Source organism: Neodiprion lecontei, chromosome 6 (assembly GCF_021901455.1).
Source record: "Neodiprion lecontei isolate iyNeoLeco1 chromosome 6, iyNeoLeco1.1, whole genome shotgun sequence".
Taxonomy (NCBI): Eukaryota; Metazoa; Arthropoda; class Insecta; order Hymenoptera; family Diprionidae; genus Neodiprion; species Neodiprion lecontei.
Genome location: NC_060265.1, coordinates 18,406,599 through 18,420,514, shown reverse-complemented (window position 1 = coordinate 18,420,514; position 13,916 = coordinate 18,406,599). Strand labels below are relative to the sequence as shown.

The 13,916-nt window shown below is 37.1% G+C and overlaps 1 protein-coding gene across 1 annotated transcript in view; it reads left to right on the top strand.

The window, feature by feature from the left end:
- Nucleotides 1-13,916, top strand: part of LOC107219230 (protein PALS1) — a 70,058-nt gene that overhangs the window by 4,667 nt on the left and 51,475 nt on the right. Inside the window, exon 3 of the mRNA XM_046743938.1 lies at nt 1,077-1,134. Within this exon, the coding sequence (XP_046599894.1) occupies nt 1,077-1,134 (58 nt within the window). The remainder of the gene's footprint in view (nt 1-1,076; nt 1,135-13,916) is intronic.

Below are 13,916 nucleotides of genomic sequence, written 5' to 3'. Positions count from 1 at the left end.
AAGCTGCATGCCTTACGTCGATTAAATACAACAGAAATACGGAATAAGTATGCCGGTGTTTCCTCCCGAACGCCCGTATCACATGTACGAACGTACGTAAATAGCACTGATATATTACGCTTTCAGGGAGATAAGCTTTTTCCTTCCAGTATTTACATGCATCCTGCATAATTATACTTTGCGCACGCAAATATCGCCACCGTTTCTCAATTTTTTTTATAAAGTGCACCCGCACTTGTTACCTGTGAACACACGTCGATGTTGACATGTCTGGAAAGTTGATCTGAAGATGTCAACCCTTAGAAATGTGTAAAACAGTAAATTGGCTAGTGATAGAGATTATCACAAATATCTCGATATCGGCATAAAATCAATTCTTCCTTCACAAGCGTTAATTTTTTACTCATCGTCACCTGGAATGATATTTAGATCAATTATAAATCGGTACAACAGTTACGCTCTTCAATATACGTACCGATACGTTCTGGTTTTCGGATTTTCCTAACGACTATAGCCCAAGTTACGTTCGCAAAGTTCGTCACATATCTAAGCCTCTCTAGATATATTTTGGTCTACGGATATAATAACACGCGGCGTCCTTACTATCTGCAAACTAACGAGTGCGAATATACATATATGCAAAGTAAAAGTCGCATGCGAGTTAACCTTGCATGGTCAGTAATAACAACGAAGAAACCTTCAGCGTGAAAAGATTGTTTGAGGAATCCATTCGACCGCGTAAGTATAAGCTGTTTGAAATTCCTGCTTATTCATTAGGCACTATTTTCTCTATTGACTTCCTTCCTGCGATTCGAAGGCCTCTGAAATATAACGGAATTTACACTATATCAACGTTTCGCAACTTTTCAATTTTCAACTTCACGTATATGCAAATGTGCAAGAAAAAAAATAAAACCGGCCGAATAGGTCGAGAATTCGATTAAAGACGAATAAACCGGTTATATTGTAGAGATAATTAGCGATACGAATGGTATGTGATGTCGTAGTGTATCAATGAAAATCATTGTTTACACATTGTTAGAATCACTCATACTTTATCTTTTTTTCTTTTACAGTGCATCAAATCCCGAACGATATGTTTAAGGGTACGGAGAAGAAGTGGCAACAAAATGGGTGAGATTACTTTGAATATATTTTGAAATTATTCTAATTCGTAGAATTCAATCATTTTCTGACCTTGAAGTCTGTAAGTCAAATGTAACCGTCAGAATTAAGACTCTGTTAATTGTGAGTACCTTCGCATTTTTAAATGCCAGCGAAGATGACTATCGCATTGAATTTGATACGAATAACGTTTTTGAACCGGGATGAATTCGAAACTGGAAACTGTGATATTATGAAAAATCTTCGAGCAAGCAACCTTGGAAACCTTTACTTTGCGTAACTCACAATATAGCAAATTGTTTTCAAAGCGGTTTGTAACTTCGAAAATTTGATAATAAATAATAAAAGCAGTAGATCTTTCCATTTATCATATAACATACTTTGTCGTCTTCTGTAAAAGTCGAGCCGATTCCGTTCGGATGAAATTTCACCGTTGAATGAAAATCGGAATTAAATTTTTACCAGTGAATAATCAATTGATATATTGAACGATGTGACATAAGGGGGATAAATTGGCACATCTCACTGCTATCGATCGATCGGAATGTAGTGTATGGTAATTAAAAATTTCGCCACTTGTATTTTTCGTCGTCTATTTATACAACGGGCACGGAAATGGGTTTTAAAAAAGACTCTACGATTTCGGCATGTTTACGAATATGTAAAAACTTTGCTTGTATCCTTAATCGTATACAACCACCAGACCTAAGTATAGAGTCAAACGCTCAAGAGACTATTCGGCAAAGTTCGTTATTCTCCGTTGGTATTCGTGTTCGGCAGGTAAATCAGGTGACTATTCAACGCTACATATATACCGCCAGCCGATGGAACTCGGGTAAAAAGTTAAAAATCCCTTTCTACACCGGACTTATAATCCAATACCAAACCGAACACTCGGTACATCGAGCATAGGTACGATGCGTTATACCGGGCCTGAAAACACAGGGAGATGGTATAAAATTTGGGCTTAGTATTATCGGGCATAGAGGAATGCGGTAAGTGCAAGATGAGGGGTGTGCGTAGGAAAGACGATTCGCCGATCGTATAGAGATAAAAAAAACAAAAGAAAAAAAAAATGAAAAAAAGAGCAAAATCTCTCGGTCCCCGTACATATTCGAGGGGATTGGATAAAAATGAAAGCAAAGACGAAAGAGGTGAGACCCGTCGGCGGACACAAGGTGGGAGAGAAAGCCTGTTGCCTGCACGTTGATATACAGTTATCCAGTATTGGTTCGGTCTCGGATATAACAACTCGTTCGCTCGTTCGCGACTTTGGCTTCCGCAAATTTAATCGGCGATGCCGATTTTCCGTTGATACTTGATCGAGCCCGTCTCCTCGCAATTTTTCACCCTCCTTCGGGAAGCGTGCGGTTCCCGTAACCGGAATTCATCCCGGCTGGTGAACAACACCGCATGGCGTTAACGAGAGTTACAGTGACCAGGAATATCGCATTATACTAGGAAGTCGGTGCTGCGGTGATGAATATTACAGTGACGCATGTGTAGTCGAATGTGTGTATAATCGAATCTTGCGGGTGAGAGATTCGCGCCTCGTTGATTAGTGCGATGACGTTGTAGTGAATTCACGTTTAATACACACGTGCTTGTATACCTGTATCTCACCACTGCAGAGACACCCACACATAACCGCGATTCCATGCCATGGAATAAATATATTTACGCACGTACGGTGCAGATCGTGAATAATTGTCGGTGATTCGATTCTTTCGTGAACGGTGCCGCGTATACGCGTATATATTCATATCTGTTGGTAACAATATACGTCTTATGCTGTGTATAGGTTGTTCGATGGGCGGAAACCCGGGTGTTGTTTTGAATGTTTCGTCGTTTAATTTACCAGCGACAATTGTATTCGTGAACTTTTATTAAAAAAAAAAAAAAAAAATAAAAAAAAAAAATAAAACACCATCTTTCGAAGGACGACCGCCGCCCGAATCACGAAGTATTGATTTAGAAAGGGAGAGAAGTTCGATTAAAACAGGAGAAGAGAAAAAAGATCAAAGGTTTGAAAAATCTCCGACTGAAATTACACAAGGTTTACAGACTAATTCATCCTCCGACGAATATTGAACACTCTGCGGACTGTGCGGGTATACAACACGGGGGAATTATACGGCGTTGTAAAGCCGCGTTACGTCATCAACGTATTATCTGCCTCTCGCACTCTTCCTTCTGCTGCAGGTAAATAACTACGAATGCATATATACATATACGTATGTGCGTGCAGTATATGTACATATGTGACATACGTACGTATAGGTATATTTAATAATTAATCAATTTGCGAAGAGCTTCTATGCTGATACATATTCCCCCAAATTACGTATTTTACGTAGATACAACTATGTATATTATACTCAGGTTGTATTCCATACCTTCCTTCAGTTAATATATCTGATTGTCAATTTCTAATCGTGACTTACATCACTGAAAACGTATATGTGTATATATATTGGTGCCTCGTATTTACGTACCTGTACCACACCTTTGCCTTTCTTTTCTGCCGCCGAAATTCTTCAATCTCGAAATTAGGCAGGAATTAATTTTTCATTATGTGCCGACAGTGGAACAAATATTCTTCGTAATACGCTTGATACGTCATAAGTGCATTTTTGTAGGACCTATAATATATTAGACGGAAAGCGAATTTTTTTTAACACCGAACAACAATCAGCGAGTCTAAAAGAAGTATATTCTCGACTAACCGTTCGTGTAATCGCAAAATTTTCCAGATCAGTTGTAAATTTCTAATTGTAAATTTGAGATGTGTAATTTTCTTATTTTGACTCTAGGGTGTTTAATTCTTGGAGAAACACGAGTCTCTGTCGTAAAGTGGTGAATTTCTTTCGTATAGAAATTATTCTAAAAACGCCGCATTTCTGACATTCTCAAACACTTCGACTCACAATGAAATATTTTTTATTTTCACAACATGAAACGATTCTCCTATGATGTAATTTTTAGTAAATATAGATTTTTACTTGTTTCTTTATCACTATATTCATATACTCGCCGATAATCGATCGACCGTAAGTGAGTTTCGTAAAGTTTGAATCTGTGATGTTTGAGATTGATTGTAAGAAATTTGAAAAACAATCGTTTGCGTATTTTTGCGACACAGGTTTATAAGATACGGAAATTCTACTCTCGCTCCACTTCTGGGTAGAAAATCTTTAGTGAATTTGCAAACAGTTTCAATAGTATACGTATAATAGTAGTCGTAACTACCGCGTAGCTGCAACTATATCTGAACACGAACCCCACGCGGGAAACCGAACTATTCGTATTATTCGGATAGTTCAAGTATCAAATCAAATCAAGCGCTGCAACTATTCAAATAGTTTGGATAGTACGGATGGATACCCGGGTACTCGAGTACTAGAACTATCCGGATAGTCCGAATATCCGAATTTGAAGCGTTTGGATTCGGTGGATCCGCGTTTTTCCGATAATTCGGATACTCGAAAAAGTCGGAGCTCTGATGCGTACCAGAAAAATGAGAATAATGAAAAATTAGGTGCATTTGCGAAATGGAAGAAAGGTCGAAGATGAAATATGGAAAATAATGAGCCGAGGTGTCTGTATTATGGTCTCAAGTTCTTCCCGCGCGTCCGACGTGCGGTTGTAACGTTCCATTGCGATATATGTATACACGATTGAATACAGTTAGAAAACTGGTTTCCCCACACGAGCGGCTACACGACGCGACGCAACACAACAAAATATGTCCGCCGTCGTGACTTCCAGCCGATCGGTTCAAAAAATAACTTACTGCTGTTGTAACACAGACAATGCGGAATCTTCGTTGACATTGCGCAGCTTTGCTCGATTCGAGAAGGATATGAACTCCGAAAAATTTTCGAAAGCCACGTGGGTCAAGTCCGACTCATTTTGGGTGCGGATCGTCGATTCGCAGGCTTTGCTTGAGGATTAATCGGCGAACCACCCGAATGGAAAGTTAGGAAAAGAGGGAAACCGCTTAAAAGTGCTTGGAGACGCTATCTGTAGCGAATAAGGCAGCGACTCTACTATGCAATGGAAATGATTCTAGGCAAATTCGAATGATATGCGAGTTAAAATATCAAAAATGTGAGTTTTATTATTGGAACCTTCGATATGATTAAACTCTCGTGTTTTTAATCGTATTCTAATGCTTTCGCGGGACTCGTCGCGCTTGCCGATCAGATCTTCGTAAAATGTCTACAAAAAATCCATTTTTATCCACTCTTGAGATAACTATTCGTGAAACCTTTCTTCGGACGATTTTTGGAGGTCTTCGCGACGAATAAAATCTCCCCGAAAAATGAGAATTGGATTAAAAACATCCGCTTTTGGACATTTTGAACGTTCTAATCGTGAAACCTTTTTTCGAATTGTCGGCATCTTACAATTATAGCTTGTATTATTCGAGTTTGGTCAGGATTGTTGTTATTAAGTAGCAAAGTTGTTTTTTCATTCGTGTCCACTGTAATTGGCGCAAATAACATTGTTGGAAATTTTTCGAATAGTTTTTTTTTTTTTTTTTAGCTTTTTCCAACTTTTCATTCCAAGGGACCGACCGATTTATTCTCATACGCTTTGCGTTTTCACAGCTCTTTTCGAGCCTCACGTCGTGACGCTGTCGGCAACGCTACGTTTAAGTTATTCTAATTGCCAGTGACGAAGCGAAAAAATGGAGAAAAACGTGAGACGAGTCGGCTGTACTAACGTATAACATATACCTATATATGTAAATATGAACGGTTCTTTGACTAATATCCGACAGACTTTGGTCCGAGTGCAGTTGCCGATTCTTTTCTAACTCTAGGAATATTCTGTATGATCTTTTAGGTATTCGAAGTAATTTTATAGTATGAATTTTCGAAAATGTGTATGAAACAGACGTTCTCGGCTTACTCGTTCTGTAATTCAGGAATGCGCTGAAAATGCGACTAATTATTGAAACAGTATTGGAGGTTTCTTTTCGGAATCAATTGCTTACCTCGCATTTATTGACATCTCTTTTTTTACGTAACATATTAGATTTTCTACTATATAAAAGACGGTAGGAAGTCTGTAATAATCAATCAAATACAATCGAATATTGACTAAATATATTTTAGCTATTTGAACTGAATTGGAAGGTGAAAAATTTTTCATTTCCATCGCTTATCTAGGTTTTGAATTACTTTAAACACTTCAGGCATAATCTAATTGCAATTGTTTCGAGTAAGCTATTCACTTTTCACGTGATTAAGAATTCATAGAACACGTTATGATCAGGTATAGAATATTATTAGAGCGGAAAGGACCTATTAATAAAGTGGCGAATAGTTTTAAATATTGAACATTTCATGCAAGAATGTGGAACAATGAAGGATTCCATTCCATCACAGGACCGTATTCCAATATTATGCGTACGCTTCCAGTGAGGCAAAACATTGATCCAGGTTCTAAAAGAACCGCATATAATTAGACCATATTTTTCGAAAAAAAAATGTGTCAATTTTTTTGTTCACGCATTTACGCTAACGTTACACCGAATATCTTTCAAATACCCTCGAGAAAAATATCTAATTGTGCAGGTTACCGTCAGACTATCACTTCTATTTTATTTTCACTCAGCCATTGCAATAAATCATTGTTGATTTGCCAATGAAGCGTATTCAAGAAAATCTGTTGTAGCAACAACTATAACATCCATTATCGACAACTATAATTACAGTAAATTGTTACTTCTACCACATTTTCTTGTAATTCTGACAATGTTTAAATCGTTGTTACAAGGACAGCCATTTGACTCACAGAATTTTCTAGTAAATATAATAGATCAAAATTTTTGTCAATGGCAAATATAAGAGAGGATTTATTTTGTGTAACCCTCGGGTGTATTTTTTATTATAAAAAATGGATAAAAAATCGTCAGACTCAGGGGTACGCGACGATACGTACAACGGTTACTGTCTATTACACTAATACTCCCTGTGCGAAGTCGCAGGTTACAGTTGCGAACCGTTAAATAGAACGATGTATTTGCGCTATACATACCGCGGTGAATATGTGTATCATATAGCATGGAACTGAAACGAGGACATTGGAACAATCAGTTTCATGTGCATCACGTCACGTCGTACGTTTAATGAATTATTACGAAATTTGTAATGAGGAACTCAGGTATGCGCTGTCGTAATTTAAACGCGAAAAATAGAATAACACCACTCGCGGTTATAATAATATTAATAATAACATTAAAAATAATAATCATAAAACTATCGTCATATTTATTACTATCAGCAAATTACGAGTTGCCAAACCAGAGCTGCTGACTGACTCGTTATGCAACAGAAACTGTAGTACACCTGTGCTCTCTGCGAGCCTTCTGTCGCGATCCACGTGTTTGATCGAATGAAATAACTTATAGGAGTTTCTGTACAAGTAGGTTATACATGGAGCTCTGACACCTGCGCTACGAAGCCGGGGACTCGTAGAGTGACGGTTATATTATTCACATTATACGCCTGTATAATTTTGATGTTATTTTTTTTTATTATACGTCGAATCGTCGATCGTAATACTTTTGTTCTCTTTGAGATTAACTCGCGACGATGATTATATAATTTAAAAAAAAAATCTGCACAGCAGGATCGGATCATTTATTTATATCGCATTCCGCAGAAAGAACGAATCGTATGACAATGTGTAATGCGTAACGGAATAGTAAGCTTGGAGAAATTTTTACGGCAAAAAACAAAAAAAAAAAAGAAAACTTCAAATTGCATTCTCTCAATGTATGTATTTAATTTATTTCTGTAACTGAACATAATTTCTGTTATATTCGAATAAATGTCGAGAGCGTACAAAAGTTTGTTCGTAAATAAAAATTGAAAAAAATGTTTCATCTATTTTACTTACGAATCGTTTCATTTCAAACGAAGGCCTGCTTTTCGCTTTGGAAAATCAAGTATCGTATAATGTCGTTAGGGAAGTTAATGAAATCAGATGACCAAGCAGATTCCTATTACACACAGTCATCTTTGGAATCGATGAGAGAATGCTTTGACAAGCCGTGAAATTTTGTTCACGACGAAAATCTGGGAAATCAGTTTTCAATTATTGAGTTTAAACGTTTGTCAATTTTTTGTTAAGCTAGGGAATTTCGTGCGATGAAATCAATGAAGTGTTTTTTATTTCCGTGAAACAAATCCGCAATAATTTTTTAAAGCGTTTTCTTTGAATCTTATGAAAATAATTTTAAATGCCAACGCAATGCATTTTTATCACTAATGGATATGACGGTTTCTGGTAAATTCCAATAGTCGAATCCAACAGATTTCTTTTTATCAATACACGCTCTTTGTGTTCAAATACATCGTTTCTCTGGGGTACACAAAGCGATATCAACTATCGCATGTATTGGAATGGGAGCATGTGGTTTAACTCAGAAATCTGGCCATGAAAAAGAGAATTACCAGGAGATTGTTTCCAAGAAAATTGCACGAACATCACAGTTCACAAAATTTCGTTTAACGTGTCAATCTTTCATTTTGGTAAACTACGTCAATACCAAGTATTGAAAACGCGGTCTACGGAAAGTTAAACAATGAAAATTAAATTTTTCCGAGTGGAATACTTTCTTTCATCGTGTTTTTATTTTAACTGAAACATGTTTCTCTTAAGACTATACAACGTAGTCATTCCTTATCGACCGCGTTAAATTTCACTTATTTTCACCATTATCAAAGCTTATCCACCACTGATGTGAACATCACGTAGGCAGCATAATTTTACATGTAATAGAGAATAAAAATGTTGAAAAATAAGTTTAGTTTCACGCAACATTGTTGCCTCCTTGAGTTGACTATAACCAAGATTTAAAAGTTGTACGATAATTTCATGGAAAATTCTTGAGGATAGACGATTACAATGATTCTGGCTATCGTATTTTTCTGAATTTTTCAATTTTCATTACACCGAACAGCATCAGCGAATCACGAACTACCTTCCCTTCGCGTTATTAGCGCTACTAAATTTTACTCAGTCGGTAAGGACTGACTACAGTATCCTCTTAATTTCAACCTTACGCAGGATTTTCCCTAAACAACTAAAATTCTTCCCCCTTATTTTAGCTAACAAAGTAATTCTGGTTTTTATCGCAGCTAATTTTGCATAGTTAATACATGGCAAAATTGGTCAAACACAACAATAGAATAAAATCGGGGTTTAGAAAATTGAAATCAATTTATTCAAGTTCAATTCGAATAAAAGTGTTTTCTCGCAAAGAAAGAAAAAAACACTAGCTGCCTCGAATTGTGGTAAAGAAAGTTCGGTTAGTAATAATTTACAAAATATTACATTGCTGCTCCGTTTCTGATCAATTTCCACATACATGCCTATCATTTTTTTCCATTAAAATTCCGTTCATCAGAAAAACGCTGTACACAAGACAAATTTAGTTTAGGATCAACAAATTTATTTGATTGATTGAAAATGTATATCGACTCTACTCGAAATCCATTCCGAGGTATCTGTAGAACATCCAGTCATGAACAAAGCTGACTCTGATTTAAAAAAATAGAATAATCGTGTGACTTTTCTAAAATTAATGGTAAGTGAATTTTTTTGATTTAAATTACAGGTTTGACTTTTTTCAATAATAAAGAAATATTTTCCTAAACTACAATTCAGTTCAACTTTTCAAACCCTGATCTTACAATTGTCACTTTTAATCGCCTGTGGTGATACACGCAAAGTGTTGATTTCGACCGAAAATCGATTATGCTGATTGCAACAAATATTTACGTTTTAGAAATTTTAGTATCCGGAAAACAGGATTTTATAAAGATGTCAGTCGGTCTGTTTGTCCTGATACACACTCTCGCAATGATTTCGAAAACGACGCGCTGGCAAAATCTGCAGTTTATAGAATTTTTTGTGCATTCAAATGATGGACATGAAAAACTGTCAAATTCCGTTTTCCAGAAGCCTTGTTCAATATCATGACGTCGCAACACGATGTGACAAACATGCCAAATCTTCGATTTAGAAAATACAACAAGTCGTTCAATTTTTCAAATAACTAAAAACTGTAAACAGTTTACAACAATACAATCCTATACATTTACTCTCTAAATTTGAATTTTCTCCAGTGGTACACTTACAACTGATTCCCATTTAGAGAGTAATAAACTACGGATCTGAACAATAACTCTGACAGCGTTCGTACGTACCATTTGTAAGAAGTATTATTGAAATTACCGTGGAAAACGAATAAACTTTACCGCAATGAGACATACTTCCGTACAAAAAATAAAGAAACGATTTTACGAACAAAAGAAAGTATTAACGATAGAATATTTTCATTGCATAATCGATAGATGCCTTCGGTAATTGAATTTCGGGTCTCTATAAGACGTCGAAGATTATCGTGAAAAATACCGTCGTCACACGGTTGTTCTCTTTAACTGATTCGAACATCCTCACTCAGCTTATACGCTGAATCGTGAATTTGGAATCTCCCAAGATAATAATTGTAAAACTATTTGAAGCACGTGTAAAGCTCAATCCACCCTCTTGCATCCTGGTCCCAAGGCTTGGACTCGCCTTCAGCAACTCGGTCTCAAGTGGCGCACGCTACAAAGCTCGTGCTTTTCCTATCGGTGTGGGGAACCTGCCTACTTATTTGATATTGACCATCCGACATCCTTGCACCCATCCATCCACCGTTCGTTACCTACACATCGGGCGATCGGAACTCCAAGACTCGTACTTAAAGGTCCTACAGTCAAAGTGCATTGAACCTCCCCGACTATCCCGCAGTCTGTACACTGACTACCCGCGAGTTTATTTAGGATTCTACTATGATCCAAATATAAACGTATGACGCCTTTGCGGCAGTTCTTTCTCTGCGCGCCCCGCGAACGTGTAGATCTACCGATTTTAGTGCCCACGCACGCGGATATATTCGGAGGAAATCGACCATCGCAAGCCTCCCTGAACCTAGTTCCGGGATTTTGTTTTTCAAAAGGATCGGTTCAATTTACTCGAATACACGGGAATCTGAGATTTGAAATTTACCTCGCTGCTCCACGCATATTTATTTTTGTCGATAGTTAATGTCGGTGATAACTAACGTTGTTTTCGAACAGCGCAACCTCGGACTTTTGTCCGCAAGTATATAATATCGATTCTCAAATTGACTGGATAACGATCAAAATTCCGGGGGAGAAAGTTATAGGAATTCTGTTATTATCGGGTTGCAGGTTATGAGGTTGGTCGACCAAAAATCGATACCATTTATTATTTTAATTACGATACAATCGTACTTTGAATATTCGGTAAATAAGTGTATACTCGCATATGTGCAACAAGGATATATTTAACTAAATAAAATTATAAAATACTGGAATTATAAACAAAAGCTTACAATTAGATGTCGATACTTCGCTTCAAAACTCTTCAGAATAGTTTACAATATAATTGATTGGTTCGATTTCACTCTACGACGACTCATTTTATTCAGCAGACTATTTAGTATAGATTCAGTTTTTTAGTGTAATTCTTGATTTTACAGCAATGTACCGAATGTTGCTGAATTGAATATTGAAAAAAAATAAAACTCGTTTAGTCAGTGACTTTACAGAAAATACTTTTCTGAACAAAACAAGCCGCCATCGTAGAATGGAATCGAACGAATCTACTGTATTTTTAACAATTTTGAAGCGATTTGAAATTTAGAATCGATATCCAAGCTTTTATTTTATAATTTCAGTATTATCTATTTTTTTTTTTTTACTTTTGTAGAGATCTTCGTAGCATACGAATATTACACATTTGATAATTACTCAATATTGGACTGTTCCGTAATAAACTTAAGAAAAAGTGTAAATTTTTGGCCAACCAGCCTTCATAATTGCCTCGAATTTAGGCAAATAATTGAAAGTAGAAAACGCCGACGCGCGATCGTTGCTTTGAGACAGTAAAGTAGGACTGTGTCTAGAATAACGTATTATACGGGCATGTGCATCGAAAAAATATACTTTCAGCATACTAATTTCTAGCGCTAATCCGTCGATACGTGCGTATTTTTTGTATGCAATGAGCGAAGTGTAGCCAGTGTTTTGCAGTATTTTGCATACCGACAAGTCGGACTGCGCGCATGATTTATCATTTGGTATAACATCAGGCAACGCCTATCTGTCGCCGCGTACGTGCGTAAACATCGTGAATATGACACAGATACGAAGGATATTTGAAACGTTCTGTTATTTTGCGATCAATACATTACACATTCAACAGATTCGCCTATAGCGTTTTTTTCACCTCCTTTGTCGCCATTTTTTCTTATTCACTTCTCTCTTTGTTTTTTCCATCAATCGGAATCCTTGACATTCTTAGAGGCATTAACTATGCGATGCCTCAAGTTGAGAGTTACTTTACCGTGAAGCTGCATGTCGGCCTTTTATTCGGTTACAATTAAAAAAAAAAAAAGAATTTGACCTACCATATTATTGACTGGATACTAGTTAAAAATGACCATGAAAACATTGTAAAATTCGACTTTTTCACTGCAGACCGATTCATGATAACAGTGCATTATACACGAATAACGATTTTAAATTCGTTCAGATTATTTTTGCAAGTTTTTCAAACGTTCTTTCGATATTATCTACACCATTTTTTATCATTCAAATTCTCTGACGTTTCTTGAGTTCCTCTATTTTCGAAATAGAAAAAAATTTATTTGCATTTAAAACGTCATTCGAGAATGAGGTCATATTGTATTTTCGATTTTCACGAATGCGATGCGATAAAAAAAAATGTGCAAGTTGCCCTGAGTTTTGTAAGAAGATGGAAAGAGCGATCACGATCAGTTTTAGGGATTCAATAGGAAGGCGTGACATATTTTTGTAGACGGTTTTTGGTACTCGCTTGGTTTTCGGTGCGCATTGAACAAAAAGGAGAAAACTATCGGCGTTTTATTAGTGGATTATTCGGCTCTACGCGATATGTGGTGCGGGTGCAGCAAACGATCGAGACACGATAGTGACTCGACTATAATTGACGCCTGCGAGGCAAACTGCGAGGAGGAATTATGCATAACGAGTGCGTGTATAAACGATCTGGACGATAGTGACGAGGATTTTGGAATGAAAAAATACTTCGACCTCTCGGCGATTAGATTCATCGACGAGGATGCAGACCTTGAGGATGGCGTCGATTGTGCGATCAGCGATATAGGTCTTTGCATTCTGAAGTATTCACACGTATTCCGTATACAGAGTGAATTCCTAACGACTGCACGGTCCGTCGTCTGCTAAAACTTAATGCGCATGCGCTACAATCTGAGACTAGCTGTTTGCCAGGGCGACCAACCGTCGTAAATTTGGACGACGGCTCGCCGCGATGTACGCTACTTGAAGAATTTTGACAGAACTGTCGGTGGCAGTTGTGCTCAATTCACAACTGTCAAAATTTTTGAGCTTAGAGGCAGTCGTTACTCTTGGCAAACGGTCGTTTTCGGATTTTAGCTCGTGCGCATTAGACTTTAGCAGACGACGGACCGTGCAGTCTTTAGAAATTCACTCTGTATAGCCACGTGATATAATCTCACCGGGAAACATGTCAGAAAAAATATCGCTAATTGAATGCTGCGTTGGTATGGCAGGAGCTGTTGTAGGTGATGGTTTCGAGAAATTATCACACTTCCAACTGTGTCTCTGTACTCTATATCGATTATTTTAAAAACACGTGCGTAATGTTCGTTTGATGTTAGAATTAATCAGGGCTCAGCG